We start from the raw sequence: 25,073 nt of genomic DNA, 5'->3' as shown, positions 1-25,073 counted from the left end.
ACTGTATAATCTGTATGTAGTGAGCTCCCCCTAGTGGTGACTGTATAATCTGTATGTAGTGAGCTCCCCCTAGTGGTGACTGTATAATCTGTATGTAGTGAGCTCCCCCTAGTGGTGACTGTATAATCTGTATGTAGTGAGCTCCCCCTAGTGGTGACTGTATAATCTGTATGTAGTGAGCTCCCCCTAGTGGTGACTGTATAATCTGTATGTAGTGAGCTCCCCCTAGTGGTGACTGTATAATCTGTATGTAGTGAGCTCCCTCTAGTGGTGACTGTATAATCTGTATGTAGTGAGCTCCTCCTAGTGGTGGCTGTATAATCTGTATGTAGTGAGCTCCCTCTAGTGGTGACTGTATAATCTGTATGTAGTGAGCTCCTCCTAGTGGTGACTGTATAATCTGTATGTAGTGAGCTCCTCCTAGTGGTGACTGTATAATCTGTATGTAGTGAGCTCCCTCTAGTGGTGACTGTATAATCTGTATGTAGTGAGCTCCTCCTAGTGGTGACTGTATAATCTGTATGAAGTGAGCTCCTCCTAGTGGTGACTGTATAATCTGTATGTAGTGAGCTCCTCCTAGTGGTGGCTGTATAATCTGTATGTAGTGAGCACCCCCTAGTGGTGACTGTATAATCTGTATGTAGTGAGCTCCTCCTAGTGGTGACTGTATAATCTGTATGTAGTGAGCTCCTCCTAGTGGTGACTGTATAATCTGTATGTAGTGAGCTCCCTCTAGTGGTGACAGTATAATCTGTATGTAGTGAGCTCCTCCTAGTGGTGACTGTATAATCTGTATGTAGTGAGCTCCCCCTAGTGGTGACTGTATAATCTGTATGTAGTGAGCTCCCTCTAGTGGTGGCTGTATAATCTGTATGTAGTGAGCTCCCCCTAGTGGTGGCTGTATAATCTGTATGTAGTGAGCTCCCCCTAGTGGTGACTGTATAATCTGTATGTAGTGAGCTCCACCTAGTGGTGACTGTATAACCTGTATGTAGTGAGCTCCTCCTAGTGGTGACTGTATAATCTGTATGTAGTGAGCTCCCCCTAGTGGTGACTGTATAATCTGTATGTAGTGAGCTCCTCCTAGTGGTGGCTGTATAATCTGTATGTAGTGAGCTCCCTCTAGTGGTGACTGTATAATCTGTATGTAGTGAGCTCCTCCTAGTGGTGACTGTATAATCTGTATGTAGTGAGCTCCTCCTAGTGGTGACTGTATAATCTGTATGTAGTGAGCTCCCTCTAGTGGTGACTGTATAATCTGTATGTAGTGAGCTCCTCCTAGTGGTGACTGTATAATCTGTATGAAGTGAGCTCCTCCTAGTGGTGACTGTATAATCTGTATGTAGTGAGCTCCTCCTAGTGGTGGCTGTATAATCTGTATGTAGTGAGCACCCCCTAGTGGTGACTGTATAATCTGTATGTAGTGAGCTCCTCCTAGTGGTGACTGTATAATCTGTATGTAGTGAGCTCCTCCTAGTGGTGACTGTATAATCTGTATGTAGTGAGCTCCCTCTAGTGGTGACAGTATAATCTGTATGTAGTGAGCTCCCCCTAGTGGTGACTGTATAATCTGTATGTAGTGAGCTCCCCCTAGTGGTGACTGTATAATCTGTATGTAGTGAGCACCCCCTAGTGGTGACAGTATAATCTGTATGTAGTGAGCTCCCCCTAGTGGTGACTGTATAATCTGTATGTAGTGAGCTCCCCCTAGTGGTGACTGTATAATCTGTATGTAGTGAGCACCCCCTAGTGGTGACTGTATAATCTGTATGTAGTGAGCTCCTCCTAGTGGTGACTGTATAATCTGTATGTAGTGATCTCCCCCTAGTGGTGACTGTATAATCTGTATGTAGTGAGCTCCCCCTAGTGGTGACTGTATAATCTGTATGTAGTGAGCTCCCCCTAGTGGTGACTGTATAATCTGTATGTAGTGATCTCCCCCTAGTGGTGACTGTATAATCTGTATGTAGTGAGCTCCCCCTAGTGGTGACTGTATAATCTGTATGTAGTGAGCTCCTCCTAGTGGTGACTGTATAATCTGTATGTAGCGAGCTCCACCTAGTGGTAGCTGTATGATCTGTATGTAGTGAGCTCCCCCTAGTGGTGACTGTATAATCTGTATGTAGTGAGCTCCTCCTAGTGGTGACTGTATAATCTGTATGTAGTGAGCTCCTCCTAGTGGTGACTGTATAATCTGTGTGTAGTGAGCTCCCTCTAGTGGTGACTATATAATCTGTATGTAGTGAGCTCCTCCTAGTGGTGACTGTATAATCTGTGTGTAGTGAGCTCCCTCTAGTGGTGACTATATAATCTGTATGTAGTGAGCTCCTCCTAGTGGTGACTGTATAATCTGTATGTAGTGAGCTCCCTCTAGTGGTGACTGTATAATCTGTATGTAGTGAGCTCCTCCTAGTGGTGACTGTATAATCTGTATGTAGTGAGCTCCCCCTAGTGGTGACTGTATAATCTGTATGTAGTGAGCTCCCCCTAGTGGTGACTGTATAATCTGTATGTAGTGAGCTCCCCTAGTGGTGACTGTATAATCTGTATGTAGTGAGCTCCTCCTAGTGGTGACTGTATAATCTGTATGTAGTGAGCTCCTCCTAGTGGTGACTGTATAATCTGTATGTAGTGAGCTCCTCCTAGTGGTGACTGTATAATCTGTATGTAGTGAGCTCCTCCTAGTGGTGACTGTATAATCTGTATGTAGTGAGCTCCTCCTAGTGGTGACTGTATAATCTGTATGTAGTGAGCTCCCCCTAGTGGTGACTGTATAATCTGTATGTAGTGAGCTCCTCCTAGTGGTGACTGTATAATCTGTATGTAGTGAGCTCCCCCTAGTGGTGACTGCATAATCTGTATGTAGTGAGTTCCCCCTAGTGGTGACTGTATAATCTGTATGTAGCGAGCTCCACCTAGTGGTAGCTGTATGATCTGTATGCCCCTATTCCTGTGTGGGGTTCCTCTCTGGGTGCACCTAATATTTTGGGCTTTCTATGGATTCTCACCTTGCAGGACTTGTCCTAGTCCCCGAGTTTACACCGATTCCCATTAGCCCCACATGACACAGCAGCGAGTCGGCAGCCACGTAAAAAACAAAGTACTTTTTATTCATTTTTCTATAGAAAATACAGAGCTACGGGTGATCTGTCTGATTTTACGGCTGACTCAGATTTTTGATAATTTTCTGGAATGTAAACCGCCCCCAGGAGAAAAAAACGTAACGATCCGGGATGACAGCAGCAGCGTTGAACGATCCGGCTAAGCGTCAGATGAAAGGGAAACCGTTCTATCCGTCTTGGCTACTCTCTCATGCGTATCATGTGACCTCATTGGCACCAGCTTAATTCTTATTTTTTTGGGAAGAGTCCACGATTGGTTACGCAGCATGCCGCCGACCCCTCCCCCGGCCATTGTTATATTCTGACTTCATAGCATGGCACTAGCGACCCGTCACCCAACCCCAAAAAGTAAACACATAATGACACAGGTGTAAAAACATAGTCATGAATGACGCCGCGCTCGCCCGTCCCGGAGATTGCTGCGGTGAGTCACATGACCTTTATCAGGAGTTCCTCCATAAGAGGAAGGGGCCCGGGCAGAAGGAAAGTGAACGAGGGAAGAACTTCACCAAGTCCGACATCATTCAGGCACAGACAAAAGCAAAAAAGTCAAAAAGAAAGGAAAATGGGGATCGGGAACGAGTCCGTGTAACAAGCCACAACGACGGGACGAGACGCGGCGGAGACTCCCCCGAGACCCTCACCCCAAATTCATGTCATCTTGCGGCAGAAAAAGCAAAATGAAGGCAGAAATTTCCGCACGTCCCGCGGCCCAGTCTTGGCACTAATCTCTCCGGCCGGACTTGGCAGGGGTCGGGGATCTAACTGTCCTCGCCGTTTTCGCCGGGCCCTTTGATCAGACGCTTCTGTCCACGTTTCCCGGCAGGTCCTTTGGGCTTGGCGAAGGCCTGTTTGAAGGCGTGCTGTTTGGGGTGCACCTCGTCATAGAGGAACTCCGACGTCAGCTCCGAGCCGTCCTCTATTTCAATCTGGACAATGACAACAGTGAGTAAACAGACGTGAGTAAAGGAGACGACAAAACGGGGCGAGTGACGGGGCGCAATCCTCGTGTAAGGTCTAGAACCTTCTAATGGGGTTCGGGGGGGTTTTATCTCCTCAACATCTTCAATGAATGGAAACAACCTCGCACCTGAGCGGATACTGGACTTGTCCGCTGTCTGGGAAAGCTGGGTAATAACGTTCTCAGCTATAATGGTGGACACCCAGCTTTCCCACAGTGCTGAATGGTAAATACTTCTAGCTAGGACTACAGCTGCACCTGCAGCCCTGGACATGTTAGGGGGGTGCACTGTCACGTGGCTCACACGGTTACTGCCTTGTACAGGGCGTTACCTTTTTTGCAATTTCTAGCTGAAAATCCTGCTCCACGGATTCCAGAAGTCGGTTCTTACAGCTGGAGTACAACATGCGCTCCTTAATACTGCACTTGTAGCCCGGCATGGAGTAAATAAAAACTGCAAGAAAGAAGATACAGTGAGAAATGTGGCCAATAATAAACTGCAGGCAGCCTGCAACCACCAGCAGGGGGCACTAACAGCAAAAAAAAAACAAAATCAAAACATATAAGCTCTTGTGCAGACCTGTGTTAGCTGACATAGAACTGCTGTCCCCTGACTCCAAAGTCAAAGTGTGTCCTATGATACAGAGGATCCACTATAGACAGGCAGTGCAAGTCAGGGGACCGCAGTGTGGAGCTACATAGTATTGGACACACTGGAGGTTCTGCACACAGTGCATTCCATATAGTATACACAGGCGGTGTGAGTGCAACGCTGCATGTCAGAATACACTGGAGAGTCTGCACACAGCACTCACATAGTACAGACAGGCAGTGTGAGGCAGGGAAGAGTAATGTGAAGCTACATGTCATAGAATACACTGAAGAATCTGCACACAGCACTCACATGGTACAGACAGGCAGTGTGAGGCAGGGAAGAGTAATGTGAAGCTACATGTCATAGAATACACTGGAGAATCTGCACACAGCACTCACATGGTACAGACAGGCAGTGTGAGGCAGGGAAGAGTAATGTGAAGCTACATGTCATAGAATACACTGGAGAATCTGCACACAGCACTCACATGGTACAGACAGGCAGTGTGAGGCAGGGAAGAGTAATGTGAAGCTACATGTCATAGAATACACTGGAGAATCTGCACACAGCACTCACATGGTACAGACAGGCAGTGTGAGGCAGAGAAGAGTAATGTGAAGCTACATGTCATAGAATACACTGGAGAATCTGCACACAGCACTCACATGGTACAGACAGGCAGTGTGAGGCAGAGAAGAGTAATGTGAAGCTACATGTCATAGAATACACTGGAGAATCTGCACACAGCACTCACATGGTACAGACAGGCAGTGTGAGCCAGAGAAGAGTAATGTGAGCTAGGGGAGGTGGCTGCTCAGAAGGATGACGACTAGATTATGTAATCCTGTAGTTTACAGGACGTCCTCCACACATGGGAGACTGACGTCTTGCCGACACCGGAGCACAAGCTCTGGACCGGGTGTCAGACTGAGATCACATGACCCAGCTGCCCATAATGAAAGGGTGAAGAACATATGGATGTAACTGCCGGGAGGAGACAAGTGAGACTGTGGGGGGGGGGGGGATTCCTGGCGAGTATCCGGTAAATAACCCTGAGTCCCATCACAGAGGTCCCTAGACATGAGCTCAGACGTCTTCCTGTGACACCCCCGTCTATGTCCCTCACCTACAGACTCCAGGTAGTCGCCCTCATGGGAGTGTTTATAGAGGAAGAGGTGGTAGCGGGCCGTGTCCTTGGGGATCCTGGCGGGCAGTTCCTGGATGTCCGTGTGCTTCGTATGGACCAGATCGATTGTCTCCTTCTCTTGATCCAGTTTCTGAAGGAAAAATAAAAGAAATGAGACTTCGGATAAGACGATCAGCACAAGCAGCGGTGTGACCAGGAAGAACTAATGAGGAACGTCCTGTAGAGGGAGCTGTGAGACTCTGCAATGACTGTGAGGTCTACATTGTAACAACCCGCCGCTCTCATCTGCATGACAACTGACACTTTGTACAAGTACTGACTTTCTATCCTCCCCTTCATACCCCGGGGTCAGTTGTCAGTCTCGGGCAGTTACTCTGTGCCGGGGTCTCCGTCCTGGTGGGGAGATGACGGAATTATTGCAAGCTCCGCTTTAATCCAGGTAACACAATCCTGAGGCGTGAGAAGAGATCACATGTGACTGACGGCAGCGGCGACAGCGGCACTGACTGACCGCCAGCCATTACCAACACATTACTGACACCGCCAGCCATTACTGACACCGCCGCATTACTCACCAGAGCCATTACTGACACCGTCGCATTACTCACCGGAGCCATTACTGACACCGCCGCATTACTCACCGGAGCCATTACTGACACCGCCGCATTACTCACCGGAGCCATTACTGACACCGCCGCATTACTCACCGGAGCCATTACTGACACCGCCGCATTACTCACCGGAGCCATTACTGACACCGCCGCATTACTCACCGGAGCCATTACTGACACCGCCGCATTACTCACCAGAGCCATTACTGACACCGCCGCATTACTCACCGGAGCCATTACCGACACCGCCGCATTACTCACCGGAGCCATTACCGACACCGCCGCATTACTCACCGGAGCCATTACCGACACCGCCGCATTACTCACCGGAGCCATTACCGACACCGCCGCATTACTCACCGGAGCCATTACCGACACCGCCGCATTACTCACCGGAGCCATTACCGACACCGCCGCATTACTCACCGGAGCCATTACCGACACCGCCGCATTACTCACCGGAGCCATTACTGACACCGCCGCATTACTCACCGGAGCCATTACTGACACCGCCGCATTACTCACCGGAGCCATTACTGACACCGCCGCATTACTCACCGGAGCCATTACTGACACCGCCGCATTACTCACTGGAGCCATTACTGATACCGCCGCATTACTCACCGGAGCCATTACCGACACCGCCGCATTACTTACCGGAGCCATTACCGACACCGCCGCATTACTCACTGGAGCCATTACTGACACCGCCGCATTACTCACCGGAGCCATTACCGACACCGCCGCATTACTCACCGGAGCCATCATTTACCCTGCAGCTCTGCTCCATTAGTACAGGACTGGGCTAAGCTTAGCCGCACTGCCTGATCCATGCTTTACACTGCAGCTCAGATATTCTGACATTCACTTCCTGTCGGAGATTGGGCTGCTGCTTCATCCTCCTCCTCATACTTTACACTCCAGCACTGCTTGCTTAGGCTGACTCTTGTGCAGGACGCCAGTACATGGAGACATTTCTTGTACCTGACCACAGACCGTCCCTTTAAGCGCCTCCATGGTCTCCTATCTGTGAATCCCCACTGGCTGCAAAACTACAACTCCCAGCATCCCCCGAGAGCCCCACGCTGATCAGTAGATGGAGACGACTGTAGTGCACAATGGTGTGAGACGTCCCAATGTACCTGACGGCGCCGCCACCTACCAGCTGAATGTAGTTGATCTTCCTCTGCTTCAGGAGCTGAACGGCTTCCACCGCCTCCGGCCTTAGAGGGAAGGACAATCCCTGCAGCGTCTGCTGTTTGCTTTCCACGCTGATCTCAGTCTTCACCTGTGTAGGATTGTCATCTGTTACAGGAGCCGGATACAGCGGGCCGACCCCCGTGACCCCCCCCCCCCCCTGACCCCCGTGACCCCCCCAGTTATCTCACCCCGCTCACCTCATTGATCTTGATCTCCCGCAGTTCCCTCTCGGCGGCAGTGAGTGGCGCTGGAGCGGCGCAGGACGACACGTGTCTCTGGTATCCGCTGAGCGTGAGGTCTTCCTGCCACATACAATGATACAATTATATACAATGTATACAACCCCGTATACCCCAAATACCAGGAGGGACAGTCAGGACCCCCCTCCCATTATCTATAAGCTGACCTTTACTGTGCCGAACACTTCATCCTTAATGTGTCCACCACCAAACTCTTTCTTGACGGTCGCCCTCGTGGCCGCGTACAACATCTTCAGCCGCACCTGGAAGAGAGAATGAATATTATACGGGGCAGACACGGGGCGGACATACTGGGGAGAAACAGAAGCTTTACCCACAATTACTCAACATTTTTAAGATATTTCATGGGAAGAATATGCAAATGTCTCAGGCATGTACACCAATAGAGGGCGCTCACTGAGGATGTGCAAGTCTGTCTTCCATGAAGATATTTCAGTAACTTCACAAAGCTGCCACTAGGGGGCACCACTGCCATGAAGGTAAGTTCTAAGTCTGTATAATGTTTAGGTAGGTGGTACACATCACATCCACATAACTACTGTGTACTGACCCTTATATCATAGTCAGGGGTCAGCATGGACGCTGTGACCGGTCAGTGACTACCCCATATACACAAGCTGTGCTGTCCTTTATATACTGACCCTTATATCATAGTCAGAGGTCAGCATGGGCGCTGTGACCGGTCAGTGACTACCCCGTATACACAAGCTGTGATGTCCTGTATATACTGACCCTTATATCATAGTCAGGGGTCAGCATGGGCGCCGTGACCGGTCAGTGACTACCCCATATACACAAGCTGTGCTGTCCTGTATATACTGACCCTTATATCATAGTCAGGGGTCAGTATGGAGGCTGTGACCGGTCAGTGACTACCCCATATACACAAGCTGTGCTGTCCTGTATATACTGACCCTTATATCATAGTCAGGTCAGCATGGAGGCTGTGACCGGTCAGTGACTACCCCATATACACAAGCTGTGCTGTCCTGTATATACTGACCCTTATATCATAGTCAGGGGTCAGCATGGGCGCTGTGACCGGTCAGTGACTACCCCATATACACAAGCTGTGCTGTCCTGTATATACTGACCCTTATATCATAGTCAGGGGTCAGCATGGACGCTGTGACCGGTCAGTGACTACCCCATATACACAAGCTGTGCTGTCCTGTATATACTGACCCTTATATCATAGTCAGGGGTCAGCATGGGCGCTGTGACCGGTCAGTGACTACTCCATATACACAAGCTGTGCTGTCCTGTATATACTGACCCTTATATCATAGTCAGGGGTCAGCATGGACGCTGTGACCGGTCAGTGACTACCCCGTATACACAAGCTGTGCTGTCCTGTATATACTGACCCTTATATCATAGTCAGGGGTCAGCATGGACGCTGTGACCGGTCAGTGACTACTCCATATACACAAGCTGTGCTGTCCTGTATATACTGACCCTTATATCATAGTCAGGGGTCAGCATGGACGCTGTGACCGGTCAGTGACTACTCCATATACACAAGCTGTGCTGTCCTGTATATACTGACCCTTATATCATAGTCAGGGGTCAGCATGGAGGCTGTGACCGGTCAGTGACTACTCCATATACACAAGCTGTGATGTCCTGTATATACTGACCCTTATATCATAGTCAGTGGTCAGCATGGACGCTGTGACCGGTCAGTGACTACTCCATATACACAAGCTGTGCTGTCCTGTATATACTGACCCTTATATCATAGTCAGGAGTCAGCATGGGCGCTGTGACCGGTCAGTGACTACCCCATATACACAAGCTGTGCTGTCCTGTATATACTGACCCTTATATCATAGTCAGGGGTCAGCATGGACGCTGTGACCGGTCAGTGACTACTCCATATACACAAGCTGTGCTGTCCTGTATGTACTGACCCTTATATCATAGTCAGGGGTCAGCATGGGCGCTGTGACCGGTCAGTGACTACTCCATATACACAAGCTGTGCTGTCCTGTATGTACTGACCCTTATATCATAGTCAGGGGTCAGCATGGGCGCTGTGACCGGTCAGTGACTACTTCATATACACAAGCTGTGCTGTCCTGTATATACTGACCCTTATATCATAGTCAGGGGTCAGCATGGACGCTGTGACCGGTCAGTGACTACCCCATATACACAAGCTGTGCTGTCCTGTATATACTGACCCTTATATCATAGTCAGGGGTCAGCATGGGCGCTGTGACCGGTCAGTGACTACTCCGTATACACAAGCTGTGCTGTCCTGTATATACTGACCCTTATATCATAGTCAGGGGTCAGCATGGACACTGTGACCGGTCAGTGACTACTCCGTATACACAAGCTGTGCTGTCCTGTATATACTGACCCTTATATCATAGTCAGAGGTCAGCATGGACGCTGTGACCGGTCAGTGACTACTCCATATACACAAGCTGTGCTGTCCTGTATATACTGACCCTTATATCATAGTCAGGGGTCAGCATGGACACTGTGACCGGTCAGTGACTACCCCATATACACAAGCTGTGCTGTCCTGTATATACTGAGCCTTATATCATAGTCAGGGGTCAGCATGGAGGCTGTGACCGGTCAGTGACTACTCCATATACACAAGCTGTGCTGTCCTGTATATACTGACCCTTATATCATAGTCAGGGGTCAGCATGGACACTGTGACCGGTCAGGGACTACCCCATATACACAAGCTGTGCTGTCCTGTGTGTACTGGCCCTTATATCATAGTCAGTATATACAGGACATATAGTCAGTATACTGTACATAGTTAGAACCTATATTTATGCATATACACATCCGGCCACAAGGGGGAGCCGCTAATACATGCCATAACATATGTGAGGAGGGGTCCGATATTCATCAGATTACAATGTGACCGCAGTAAACCATGTGACTGGGCATCTTGCATCATACCGGAGAATGATCAGGTGACCATGACAAGAAGAGCCACTCGTAACCCTGTGCGTTCTGGCTGTCGAGGCGATACAGGAGGTAACATGGCTGACTGTCGTCCAAGAGGGGAAGGACGAAGGAGTCGTAGTCTTGGTCCCAATTCTTCCTGAGCTCCTTGTGAGCCCCCAGTACGAGCTGCTCTGCAGGAGGAAGAATAAAACCACATTATTCCAGACTGACATTATCCTGCACTGATACATTGTAACAAACAATGAAGATCGGGGGCAGGTTTGTGCTGCTCAGTTGTGAACACGACGGACTTCAGGCTCAGTCTCTATTCACTGACAGCAGGCAGAGATCTTTATAGGAAGTGGAGAAGACTGGTCGCCGGCCCTTTAAATACGCAGCCACAGCCCCCAATATGTCCCGTGTCCTGGGGTCACTGCAGGTGTCAGCTGTCCCCCCCCTCCCCCCATGATGGCGGCCGCGGCTCTGCGCAGGGTTTGTTTATCTCGCAGCTATTCTGAGCAGCGGCGGCGCTCCCCGCGAGGACACACATTTTCCATGACAGATTTCCAAGGCTCCGTCTCTAAGGTGACACAGCATGGAGCACAAGGGGTTAAGAGGGGCACGCGTGGAGGTCGTCAGTAGTCACCGGCCCCCTCCTCCGACAGACAGGTCACGGGTCAGCCATAGCTTAACTCTTTCTTCTCCACTACAAATTACATTCTCATATTCAGGGTTCACTAAAGGGCTATTAAAGGGCCGGCGTCCGTCTACAGGACGCAGAGGAGCGGCAGCAATGTCAAGAGACCTGATACTTGTCACTGCTGAGGGGCTGTTACAGTGTATCAGTGCAGAGAATCCTCTGAACACATCTCCTATACTGATACACTGTAACCGGCTGACGTGTCAGAGTCTGGAGACAACTGTAACAAACCCTCAGCTGTGAGAAGTATCAAGTCAAGGAGCTCATCTTCAGGGAGGCCCTGAAGAGGGTAGAAGGGGAGCGGAGGAGATTGGGACAAGAAGGGGTGGAAGGAATAGGAAGGGGAGCAGAGAGAAGACATCCCCACATTATCTTTGTCCTGTTACCCTGGGAAATCTGGCTGACAACCAAGTCCAGAAGCTTCCGCAGGGGTTGTCACCCAGCTTTCTTAGATCACTGACTGGCAACGTTATACAACAATAACTTCCCAACTAAAATGAACTTTTAATATTTAGTAATTGGGATAGATGTGTGGAGAGAGAGTGCTTACGGGGTTAATCCACTGGGACAGCGACTCCTAGATCGCATCAGTTCCCTGGAAAGCTGGGTGACAAAGACACAACATTCCCCAAGGTCTGTCACTCAGCTTTCTAGGGAAAGAACACAAAACTAGGACTTTGTATTACTGAGGATTAACCCTATAAGCACTGTCTATAGTCACCATAACCTCAATACAAAGCCCCTCCCCCGCCCTGGACTCACCATCTTCAATGATCACTTTTATCAGCCGGACGGATCCATAGCGAGCCTTTGCAAAGAATTCCTTCAGCTCTGGAGTAGCTACAAGGACCAAGAACATATCGGAGGGTTAGCGACAGAAAGCGGCCGAGGAGAGGAGAGGACTGAGGAGAGGACTGAGGAGAGGACTGAGGAGAGGACTGAGGAGAGGACTGAGGAGAGGACTGAGGAGAGGACTGAGGAGAGGACTGAGGAGAGGACTGAGGAGAGGACTGAGGAGAGGACTGAGGAGAGGACTGAGGAGAGGACTGAGGAGAGGACTGAGGAGAGGACTGAGGAGAGGACTGAGGAGAGGTCTGAGGAGAGGACTGAGGAGAGGACTGAGGAGAGGACTGAGGAGAGGACTGAGGAGAGGACTGAGGAGAGGACTGAGGAGAGGACTGAGGAGAGGACTGAGGAGAGGACTGAGGAGAGGACTGAGGAGAGGACTGAGGAGAGGACTGAGGAGAGGTCTGAGGAGAGGACTGAGGAGAGGACTGAGGAGAGGACTGAGGAGAGGACTGAGGAGAGGACTGAGGAGAGGACTGAGGAGAGGACTGAGGAGAGGACTGAGGAGAGGTCTGAGGAGAGGACTGAGGAGAGGACTGAGGAGAGGACTGAGGAGAGGACTGAGGAGAGGACTGAGGAGAGGACTGAGGAGAGGACTGAGGAGAGGACTGAGGAGAGGACTGCAGGCGAAGAGAGGACTGAGGAGAGGACTGAGGAGAGGACTGAGGAGAGGACTGAGGAGAGGACTGAGGAGAGGACTGCAGGCGAAGAGAGGACTGAGGAGAGGACTGAGGAGAGGACTGAGGAGAGGACTGAGGAGAGGACTGAGGAGAGGACTGAGGAGAGGACTGAGGAGAGGACTGAGGAGAGGACTGAGGAGAGGACTGAGGAGAGGACTGAGGAGAGGACTGAGGAGAGGACTGCAGGCGAAGAGAGGACTGAGGAGAGGACTGAGGAGAGGTCTGAGGAGAGGACTGAGGAGAGGACTGAGGAGAGGACTGAGGAGAGGACTGAGGAGAGGACTGAGGAGAGGACTGCAGGCGAAGAGAGGACTGAGGAGAGGACTGAGGAGAGGACTGAGGAGAGGACTGAGGAGAGGACTGAGGAGAGGACTGAGGAGAGGACTGAGGAGAGGACTGAGGAGAGGACTGAGGAGAGGACTGAGGAGAGGACTGAGGAGAGGACTGAGGAGAGGACTGAGGAGAGGACTGAGGAGAGGACTGAGGAGAGGACTGAGGAGAGGACTGAGGAGAGGACTGAGGAGAGGACTGAGGAGAGGACTGAGGAGAGGACTGAGGAGAGGACTGAGGAGAGGACTGAGGAGAGGTCTGCGGCTTCAGGACGTCTGTCTGGGATCTGCTACAAATGGGCAACAGCAGCAGCACATGAGCTAAACTCGATCCCTGATGGTGTCACCTCCCAAATATAGCCGGAGGCACGAGGGAAGGGGGGTCAGGGTGACGGCGGCAGCTCAGTACCAGATGGATAAACACCGGGCGCTATATACATAGACTCATCTCTGAGGAGTCACCTCATGCCCATAAGTGCCAAGTCCTGGTCTATGGGGGGGGGTGCACATCTCCAGGATACTCAGGATAAGCACAGACAGAAGGTGACCCCGGACACATGACTGTGCCAATAAACACCGGCTATATGACCTCCCCCCCCCCCGGTCACCAGGTAACAGAGGAAGAGCGCGGCAATAACAACTACGCGAATATTAGAATGGTTAGTAGTGATGGCACTAGATGTCCACAGGGGGCAGCACTTGTAATCTCCAGCTATCACTGAGCCCTTGTAATCTCCAGCTATCACTGAGCCCTTGTAACCTCCAGGGGGCGTCACTGAGCCCTTGTAACCTCCAGGGGGCGTCACTGAGCCCTTGTAACCTCCAGGGGGCGTCACTGAGTCCTTGTAACCTCCAGGGGGCGTCACTGAGCCCTTGTAACCTCCAGGGGGCGTCACTGAGTCCTTGTAACCTCCAGGGGGAGTCACTGAGCCCTTGTAACCTCCAGGGGGCGTCACTGAGCCCTTGTAACCTCCAGGGGGCGTCACTGAGCTCCTGTAACCTGTAGGTGGCGTCACTGAGCTCCTGTAACCTGTAGGTGGCGCTGTGCAGGCCTCTTATAACCTCCAGACTCTCGGGGTGACCGGCCCTTTAACATGATTTCTCTGCCGTCACTGACACCCCCATAGATCGCGCTCACAGGCTGCAGCAGCGCCCGGGGTGGGGGAGGGGGTATTATTATGTGGGGGCCGCTGGTGAGCGGGGATGACGCTGTCACTATTATAGTATATATATATATATATATATATATATATATATATATATATAGCAGCCACTGCAGCGTACGGACACGTGTGGAACTACATAGCCCAGCAATACACTGAGGTCACTGTCTAGTAACAATCTATACAGCGACACACCCTATAGCCTGGGAAAGCTGGGTGACGATCTATATGGCCTCCTAGCTATACAGCGACACACCCTATAGCCAGGGAAAGCTGGGTGACGATCTATATGGCCTCCTAGCTATACAGCGACACACCCTATAGCCAGGGAAAGCTGGGTGACTATCTATATGGCCTCCTAGCTATACAGCGACACATCCTATAGCCTGGGAAAGCTGGGTGACTATCTATATGGCCTCCTAGCTATACAGCGACACACCCTATAGCCAGGGAAAGCTGGGTGACGATCTATATGGCCTCCTAGCTATACAGCGACACACCCTATAGCCAGGGAAAGCTGGGTGACGATCTATATGGCCTCCTAGCTATACAGCGACACATCCTATAGCCTGGGAAAGCTGGGTGACGATCTATATGGCCTCCTAGCTATACAGCGACACACCCTATAGCCAGGGAAAGCTGGGTGACGATCTATATGGCCTCCTAGCTATACAGCGACACACCCTATAGCCAGGGAAAGCTGGGTGACGATCTATATGGCCTCCTAGCTATACAGCGACACATCCTATAGCCTGGGAAAGCTGGGTGACGATCTATATGGCCTCCTAGCTATACAGCGACACATCCTATAGCCTGGGAAAGCTGGGTGACTATCTATATGGCCTCCTAGCTATACAGCGACACACCCTATAGCCTGGGAAAGCTGGGTGACTATCTATATGGCCTCCTAGCTATACAGCGACACACCCTATAGCCTGGGAAAGCTGGGTGACGATCTATATGGCCTCCTAGCTATACAGCGACACACCCTATAGCCTGGGAAAGCTGGGTGACGATCTATATGGCCTCCTAGCTATACAGCGACACATCCTATAGCCTGGGAAAGCTGGGTGACGATCTATATGGCCTCCTAGCTATACAGCGACACATCCTATAGCCTGGGAAAGCTGGGTGACGATCTATATGGCCTCCTAGCTATACAGCGACACACCCTATAGCCAGGGAAAGCTGGGTGACGATCTATATGGCCTCCTAGCTATACAGCGACACATCCTATAGCCTGGGAAAGCTGGGTGACTATCTATATGGCCTCCTAGCTATACAGCGACACATCCTATAGCCTGGGAAAGCTGGGTGACGATCTATATGGCCTCCTAGCTATACAGCGACACATCCTATAGCCTGGGAAAGCTGGGTGACGATCTATATGGCCTCCTAGCTATACAGCGACACACCCTATAGCCTGGGAAAGCTGGGTGACGATCTATATGGCCTCCTAGCTATACAGCGACACACCCTATAGCCTGGGAAAGCTGGGTGACGATCTATATGGCCTCCTAGCTATACAGCGACACACCCTATAGCCAGGGAAAGCTGGGTGACTATCTATATGGCCTCCTAGCTATACAGCGACACATCCTATAGCCTGGGAAAGCTGGGTGACGATCTATATGGCCTCCTAGCTATACAGCGACACACCCTATAGCCTGGGAAAGCTGGGTGACGATCTATATGGCCTCCTAGCTATACAGCGACACATCCTATAGCCTGGGAAAGCTGGGTGACGATCTATATGGCCTCCTAGCTATACAGCGATACACCCTATAGCCTGGGAAAGCTGGGTGACGATCTATATGGCCTCCTAGCTATACAGCGACACATCCTATAGCCTGGGAAAGCTGGGTGACGATCTATATGGCCTCCTAGCTATACAGCGACACACCCTATAGCCTGGGAAAGCTGGGTGACGATCTATATGGCCTCCTAGCTATACAGCGACACACCCTATAGCCTGGGAAAGCTGGGTGACGATCTATATGGCCTCCTAGCTATACAGCGACACATCCTATAGCCTGGGAAAGCTGGGTGACGATCTATATGGCCTCCTAGCTATACAGCGACACATCCTATAGCCTGGGAAAGCTGGGTGACGATCTATATGGCCTCCTAGCTATACAGCGACACATCCTATAGCCTGGGAAAGCTGGGTGACGATCTATATGGCCTCCTAGCTATACAGCGACACACCCTATAGCCTGGGAAAGCTGGGTGACGATCTATATGGCCTCCTAGCTATACAGCGACACACCCTATAGCCAGGGAAAGCTGGGTGACGATCTATATGGCCTCCTAGCTATACAGCGACACACCCTATAGCCTGGGAAAGCTGGGTGACGATCTATATGGCCTCCTAGCTATACAGCGACACATCCTATAGCCTGGGAAAGCTGGGTGACTATCTATATGGCCTCCTAGCTATACAGCGACACACCCTATAGCCAGGGAAAGCTGGGTGACTATCTATATGGCCTCCTAGCTATACAGCGACACACCCTATAGCCAGGGAAAGCTGGGTGACTATCTATATGGCCTCCTAGCTATACAGCGACACATCCTATAGCCTGGGAAAGCTGGGTGACTATCTATATGGCCTCCTAGCTATACAGCGACACACCCTATAGCCAGGGAAAGCTGGGTGACTATCTATATGGCCTCCTAGCTATACAGCGACACACCCTATAGCCAGGGAAAGCTGGGTGACTATCTATATGGCCTCCTAGCTATACAGCGACACATCCTATAGCCTGGGAAAGCTGGGTGACGATCTATATGGCCTCCTAGCTATACAGCGACACATCCTATAGCCTGGGAAAGCTGGGTGACGATCTATATGGCCTCCTAGCTATACAGCGACACATCCTATAGCCTGGGAAAGCTGGGTGACTATCTATATGGCCTCCTAGCTATACAGCGACACATCCTATAGCCTGGGAAAGCTGGGTGATTGGCCCTATGGGTGGTGGCAGCGGCCATAAACAGAAGGAGGTTGTGCAAGACTCGGAGCCGCCAATTTACAGCCCCCCCAAATCCCAGCTAATCTCTAGATAACAGGGGGTCGTCTGGAGCGGACGCCATTGTGACAAACCTTCAGCTCTGCGAGGCTGTGGTTTCCGCAGGTCACCTCTCTGTCCCTCACTATATACTTTCCCCGTGTTTCGGTCTGTGCGTGTTCTGGCAGCGGCCGCAGTGTTAGAGCCGTCAGGTGACAGAAGCCGCAGGTAAGCACTCGCCTCAGCAGTGAGAGGTTAATGAGCGGCCGGCGCCCCCTATGGGAACAAACATCACACTGCACCGACACACTGTAACAAACCCGCAGGAACCACAAGCAGAGATCCATGCGCTGGTCTTGTCACACACAACGCAGTGGTGTGCAGGGGGCGGGGCTAACAGGCTACACTGTATGATTGACAGCTCGTGTCAGTATCTGTGTGACTGTCGCTCACATAGGCCGGCGCCCCCCACAGTCATATGTGGGATTGCACACAGCGATATTATTAGAGGAACGGGCCATTGCTTAGCAACCAAGGTGTGAGCCAGCGGGTGACAACAGTGCGAGGGGGCAAGACAGCAGTGGGCACATGGTAAGGGGGCAACAGAGGGGGCAGGACAGCGGTGAGCACATGGTAAGGGGGCAACAGAGGGGGCAGGACAGCGGTGTGCACATGGTAAGGGGGCAACAGAGGGGGCAGGACAGCGGTGAGCACATGGTAAGGGGGCAACAGAGGGGGCAGGACAGCGGTGGGCACATGGTAAGGGGGCAACAGAGGGGGCAAGACAGCGGTGAGCACATGGTAAGGGGGCAACAGAGGGGGCAGGACAGCGGTGTGCACATGGTAAGGGGGCAACAGAGGGGGCAGGACAGCGGTGGGCACATGGTAAGGGGGCAACAGAGGGAGAGGACAGCGGTGAGAACATGGTAAGGGGGCAACAGAGGGGGCAGGACAGCGGTGGGCACATGGTAAGGGGGCAACAGAGGGGGAGGACAGCGGTGAGAACATGGTAAGGGGGCAACAGAGGGGGCAGGACAGCGGTGAGCACATGGTAAGGGGGCAACAGAGGGGGCAGGACAGCGGTGTGCACATGGTAAGGGGGCAACAGAGGGGGCAGGACAGCGGTGAGCACATGGTAAGGGGGCAACAGAGGGGGAGGACAGCGGTGTGCACATGGTAAGGGGGCAACAGAGGGGGCAGGACAGCGGTGAGCACATGGTAAGGGGGCAACAGAGGGGGCAGGACAGCGGTGTGCACATGGTAAGGGGGCAACAGAGGGGGAGGACAGCGGTGAGCACATGGTAAGGGGGCAACAGAGGGGGCAGGACAGCGGTGAGAACATGGTAAGGGGGCAACAGAGGGGGAGGACAGCGGTGAGAACATGGTAAGGGGGCAACAGAGGGGGCAGGACAGCGGTGAGAACATGGTAAGGGGGCAACAGAGGGGGCAGGACAGCGGTGAGCACATGGTAAGGGGGCAACAGAGGGGGCAGGACAGCGGTGGGCACATGGTAAGGGGGCAACAGAGGGGGCAGGACAGCGGTGAGCACATGGTAAGGGGGCAACAGAGGGGGCAGGACAGCGGTGGGCACATGGTAAGGGGGCAACAGAGGGGGCAGGACAGCGGTGGGCACATGGTAAGGGGGCAACAGAGGGGGCAGGACAGCGGTGGGCACATGGTAAGGGGGCAACAGAGGGGGCAGGACAGCGGTGGGCACATGGTAAGGGGGCAACAGAGGGGGCAGGACAGCGGTGGGCACATGGTAAGGGGGCAACAGAGGGGGCAGGACAGCGGTGGGCACATGGTAAGGGGGCAACAGAGGGGGCAGGACAGCGGTGGGCACATGGTAAGGGGGCAACAGAGGGGGCAGGACAGCGGTGAGCACATGGTAAGGGGGCAACAGAGGGGGCAGGACAGCGGTGAGCACATGGTAAGGGGGCAACAGAGGGGGCAGGACAGCGGTGGGCACAGGGTAAGGGGGCAACAGAGGGGGCAGGACAGCGGTGGGCACATGGTAAGGGGGCAACAGAGGGGGCAGGACAGCGGTGAGAACATGGTAAGGGGGCAACGGAGGGGGCAGGACAGCGGTGAGCACATGGTAAGGGGGCAACAGAGGGGGCAGGACAGCGGTGAGCACATGGTAAGGGGGCAACAGAGGGGGCAGGACAGCGGTGAGCACATGGTAAGGGGGCAACGGAGGGGGCAGGACAGCGGGGAGCACATGGTAAGGAGGCAACAGAGGGGGCAGGACAGCGGGGAGCACATGGTAAGGAGGCAACAGAGGGGGCAGGACAGCGGTGAGCACATGGTAAGGGGGCAACAGAGGGGGCAGGACAGCGGTGTGCACATGGTAAGGGGGCAACAGAGGGGGCAGGACAGCGGTGAGCACATGGTAAGGGGGCAACAGAGGGGGAGGACAGCGGTGAGCACATGGTAAGGGGGCAACAGAGGGGGCAGGACAGCGGTGAGAACATGGTAAGGGGGCAACAGAGGGGGAGGACAGCGGTGAGAACATGGTAAGGGGGCAACAGAGGGGGCAGGACAGCGGTGAGAACATGGTAAGGGGGCAACAGAGGGGGCAGGACAGCGGTGGGCACATGGTAAGGGGGCAACAGAGGGGGCAGGACAGCGGTGAGCACATGGTAAGGGGGCAACAGAGGGGGCAGGACAGCGGTGGGCACATGGTAAGGGGGCAACAGAGGGGGCAGGACAGCGGTGGGCACATGGTAAGGGGGCAACAGAGGGGGCAGGACAGCGGTGGGCACATGGTAAGGGGGCAACAGAGGGGGCAGGACAGCGGTGGGCACATGGTAAGGGGGCAACAGAGGGGGCAGGACAGCGGTGGGCACATGGTAAGGGGGCAACAGAGGGGGCAGGACAGCGGTGGGCACATGGTAAGGGGGCAACAGAGGGGGCAGGACAGCGGTGGGCACATGGTAAGGGGGCAACAGAGGGGGCAGGACAGCGGTGAGCACATGGTAAGGGGGCAACAGAGGGGGCAGGACAGCGGTGAGCACATGGTAAGGGGGCAACAGAGGGGGCAGGACAGCGGTGGGCACAGGGTAAGGGGGCAACAGAGGGGGCAGGACAGCGGTGGGCACATGGTAAGGGGGCAACAGAGGGGGCAGGACAGCGGTGAGCACATGGTAAGGGGGCAACAGAGGGGGCAGGACAGCGGTGAGCACATGGTAAGGGGGCAACAGAGGGGGCAGGACAGCGGTGAGCACATGGTAAGGGGGCAACGGAGGGGGCAGGACAGCGGGGAGCACATGGTAAGGAGGCAACAGAGGGGGCAGGACAGCGGGGAGCACATGGTAAGGAGGCAACAGAGGGGGCAGGACAGCGGTGAGCACATGGTAAGGGGGCAACAGAGGGGGCAGGACAGCGGTGGGCACATGGTAAGGGGGCAACAGAGGGGGCAGGACAGCGGTGGGCACATGGTAAGGGGGCAGGACAGCGGTGGGCACATGGTAAGGGGGCAACAGAGGGGGCAGGACCGCGGTGAGAACATGGTAAGGGGGCAACAGAGGGGGCAGGACAGCAGTGAGCACATGGTAAGGGGGCAACAGAGGGGGCAGGACAGCGGTGAGCACATGGTAAGGGGGCAACAGAGGGGGCAGGACAGCGGTGAGCACATGGTAAGGGGGCAACAGAGGGGGAGGACAGCGGTGTGCACATGGTAAGGGGGCAACAGAGGGGGCAGGACAGCGGTGAGCACATGGTAAGGGGGCAACAGAGGGGGCAGGACAGCGGTGAGCACATGGTAAGGGGGCAACAGAGGGGGAGGACAGCGGTGTGCACATGGTAAGGGGGCAACAGAGGGGGCAGGACAGCGGTGAGCACATGGTAAGGGGGCAACAGAGGGGGCAGGACAGCGGTGTGCACATGGTAAGGGGGCAACAGAGGGGGCAGGACAGCGGTGAGCACATGGTAAGGGGGCAACCCCGGGGTAGTTGTTAGGGGTACACGGGCTGCTTCACACGGTGTCAAGGAATTTGGTTCGGAAACAATCTGCTCCAGTCATTGTCTGGCGGTTTTCGGCGCGGTTTTTCCACCTGAAAAAAACCGATGGGTGACAACGGGAGGCGGAAAGACTGCAGATTTTGCCAATTTTGCGTCCAGAAACCGCAACGAAGTGTTTCTGCATCCCACTGACTCCCATTAGATTTTTCAGGTGGAGAAACTGCGCCGAAAACCGTCTGAAGAAAAGTCGTGTCGCTTCTGTTATCTGCTAGAGGATCACACAGGACTCAAGGCGGACTCCGAGACACAATCCTGACCACTGTGTGAACTAGCCCTTAGTTAGGGGGTCCCTGGCAGGGTATCAGTCAGGGGGTCCCCGGCAGGGTGTCAGTCAGGGGGTCCCCGGCAGGGTGTCAGTCAGGGGGTCCCCGGCAGGGTGTCAGTCAGGGGGTCCCCGGCAGGGTGTCAGTCAGGGGGTCCCCGGCAGGGTGTCAGTCAGGGGGTCCCCGGCAGGGTGTCAGTCAGGGGGTCCCCGGCAGGGTGTCAGTCAGGGGGTCCCCGGCAGGGTGTCAGTCAGGGGGTCCCCGGCAGGGTGTCAGTCAGGGGGTCCCCGGCAGGGTGTCAGTCAGGGGGTCCCCGGCAGGGTGTCAGTCAGGGGGTCCCCGGCAGGGTGTCAGTCAGGGGGTCCCCGGCAGGGTGTCAGTCAGGGGGTCCCCGGCAGGGTGTCAGTCAGGGGGTCCCCGGCAGGGTGTCAGTCAGGGGGTCCCCGGCAGGGTGTCAGTCAGGGGGTCCCCGGCAGGGTGTCAGTCAGGGGGTCCCCGGCAGGGTGTCAGTCAGGGGGTCCCCGGCAGGGTGTCAGTCAGGGGGTCCCCGGCAGGGTGTCAGTCAGGGGGTCCCCGGCAGGGTGTCAGTCAGGGGGTCCCCGGCAGGGTGTCAGTCAGGGGGTCCCCGGCAGGGTGTCAGTCAGGGGGTCCCCGGCAGGGTGTCAGTCAGGGGGTCCCCGCAGTTTCCATGGCCGCAGCACTTGTCCCCTCCCCCGCACACCGGGCCGGCTCCGTTACTCACCGTGGATTCCGGTCTGGTGCGCCATGTCGTGATACGGTGACAGCTCGGGATCAGGGAGCGGCTCTCACTGGCCTGCGGGAGAGGCGGGGCCGGATACCCGGGGGGCGGGGCTACACTGGAGCGGGCGGACCAATGAAAGGCTGAGCCGCGCGGCAAACAGGAAGGTCCAGGGCATGCCGGGAGATGTAGTCCTGTGAGTCTGCGCGACCTCAAGGGGCGGGGCTGTGTGTCACTGCTGACAGGAATGTGGGGCTGAGCATGCTGGGACTTGTAGTTATAGACACAGAAATAAAGCTGGACAACAATGTTCTGATAATTCTAGAGATTGTACAGATATAAAGATCAGTGAGGAGAGAGATTGTCTGTGAGGAGATCTGACCCCTTCTAATGTCATCCCTGCGGCAACTGATGGACCGCCAATAACTTATCAGTAGAGAATAATAGACAATCCACCAATAATAGATAATACACCGATAATAGATAATACACCGATAATAGACAATACACCGATAATAGATAATACACTGATAATAGACAGTACACCGATAATAGATAATACACCGATAATAGATAATACACCGATAATAGATAATACACCGATAATAGATAATACACCGATAATAGACAGTACACCGATAATAGACAGTACACCGATAATAGATAATACACCGATAATAGATAATACACCGATAATAGACAGTACACCGATAATAGATAATACACCGATAATAGATAATACACCGATAATAGACAGTACACCGATAATAGATAATACACCGATAATAGACAGTACACCGATAATAGATAATACACCGATAATAGATAATACACCGATAATAGATAATACACCGATAATAGATAATACACCGATAATAGATAATACACCGATAATAGATAATACACCGATAATAGATAATACACCGATAATAGATAATACACCGATAATAGATAATACACCGATAATAGACAGTACACCGATAATAGACAGTACACCGATAATAGATAATACACCGATAATAGATAATACACCGATAATAGACAGTACACCGATAATAGATAATACACCGATAATAGATAATACACCGATAATAGACAGTACACCGATAATAGATAATACACCGATAATAGACAGTACACCGATAATAGATAATACACCGATAATAGATAATACACCGATAATAGATAATACACCGATAATAGACAGTACACCGATAATAGATAATACACCGATAATAGATAATACACCGATAATAGATAATACACCGATAATAGATAATACACCGATAATAGATAATACACCGATAATAGACAATACACCGATAATAGATAATACACCGATAATAGACAATACACCGATAATAGACAATACACCGATAATAGACAGTACACCGATAATAGATAATACACCGATAATAGACAATACACCGATAATAGATAATACACCGATAATAGATAATACACCGATAATAGACAATACACCGATAATAGACAATACACCGATAATAGACAGTACACCGATAATAGACAATACACCGATAATAGACAGTACACCGATAATAGACAATCCACCAATAATAGATAATACACCGATAATAGATAATACACCGATAATAGACAATACACCGATAATAGATAATACACCGATAATAGATAATACACCGATAATAGATAATACACCGATAATAGACAGTACACCGATAATAGATAATACACCGATAATAGATAATACACCGATAATAGACAATCCACCAATAATAGATAATACACCGATAATAGATAATACACCGATAATAGACAATACACCGATAATAGACAGTACACCGATAATAGACAATACACCGATAATAGACAATCCACCAATAATAGATAATACACCGATAATAGATAATACACCGATAATAGACAATACACCGATAATAGATAATACACCGATAATAGATAATACACCGATAATAGATAATACACCGATAATAGACAGTACACCGATAATAGATAATACACCGATAATAGATAATACACCGATAATAGACAATACACCGATAATAGACAATACACCGATAATAGACAATCCACCAATAATAGATAATACACCGATAATAGATAATACACCGATAATAGACAATACACCGATAATAGATAATACACCGATAATAGATAATACACCGATAATAGATAATACACCGATAATAGACAGTACACCGATAATAGATAATACACCGATAATAGATAATACACCGATAATAGACAGTACACCGATAATAGATAATACACCGATAATAGACAGTACACCGATAATAGATAATACACCGATAATAGATAATACACCGATAATAGACAGTACACCGATAATAGATAATACACCGATAATAGATAATACACCGATAATAGATAATACACCGATAATAGATAATACACCGATAATAGATAATACACCGATAATAGACAATACACCGATAATAGATAATACACCGATAATAGATAATACACCGATAATAGACAAT

At 51.8% G+C, this 25,073-nt stretch overlaps 1 protein-coding gene across 1 annotated transcript; it reads right to left on the bottom strand.

The window, feature by feature from the left end:
- Window positions 1-3,089: 3,089 nt before the first annotated feature.
- LOC142218460 (twinfilin-2-B) lies at window positions 3,090-22,658 on the bottom strand. The gene is made up of 9 exons (XM_075287210.1): window positions 22,573-22,658; window positions 12,278-12,355; window positions 10,828-11,006; window positions 8,043-8,138; window positions 7,834-7,938; window positions 7,599-7,724; window positions 5,805-5,955; window positions 4,416-4,537; window positions 3,090-4,051 (listed from the first exon to the last, which is right to left on the bottom strand). The coding sequence occupies exons 1-9, from the start codon at window positions 22,595-22,597 to the stop codon at window positions 3,884-3,886; spliced, it is 1,050 nt and encodes a 349-aa protein (XP_075143311.1). The 5' UTR covers window positions 22,598-22,658; the 3' UTR covers window positions 3,090-3,883.
- Between the last annotated feature and the right edge of the window lie 2,415 nt (window positions 22,659-25,073).

Source organism: Leptodactylus fuscus, chromosome 9 (genome assembly GCF_031893055.1).
Source record: "Leptodactylus fuscus isolate aLepFus1 chromosome 9, aLepFus1.hap2, whole genome shotgun sequence".
Classification (NCBI taxonomy): domain Eukaryota; kingdom Metazoa; phylum Chordata; class Amphibia; order Anura; family Leptodactylidae; genus Leptodactylus; species Leptodactylus fuscus.
This window is presented reverse-complemented; position numbering and strand designations above follow the sequence as displayed.

What these genes read in the sequence shown, in the direction of transcription:
- LOC142218460 (XM_075287210.1), bottom strand. Translation starts at nt 22,597, where the DNA reads ATGGCGCACCAGACCGGAATCCACG. An exon ending in GCACCAGACCGGAATCCACG is followed by an intron (nt 12,356 to 22,572) that starts GTGAGTAACGGA and finishes TGGTCCTTGTAG; the next exon opens with CTACTCCAGAGCTGAAGGAA. An exon ending in GGGAGATCAAGATCAATGAG is followed by an intron (nt 7,725 to 7,833) that starts GTGAGCGGGGTG and finishes AATCCTACACAG; the next exon opens with GTGAAGACTGAGATCAGCGT.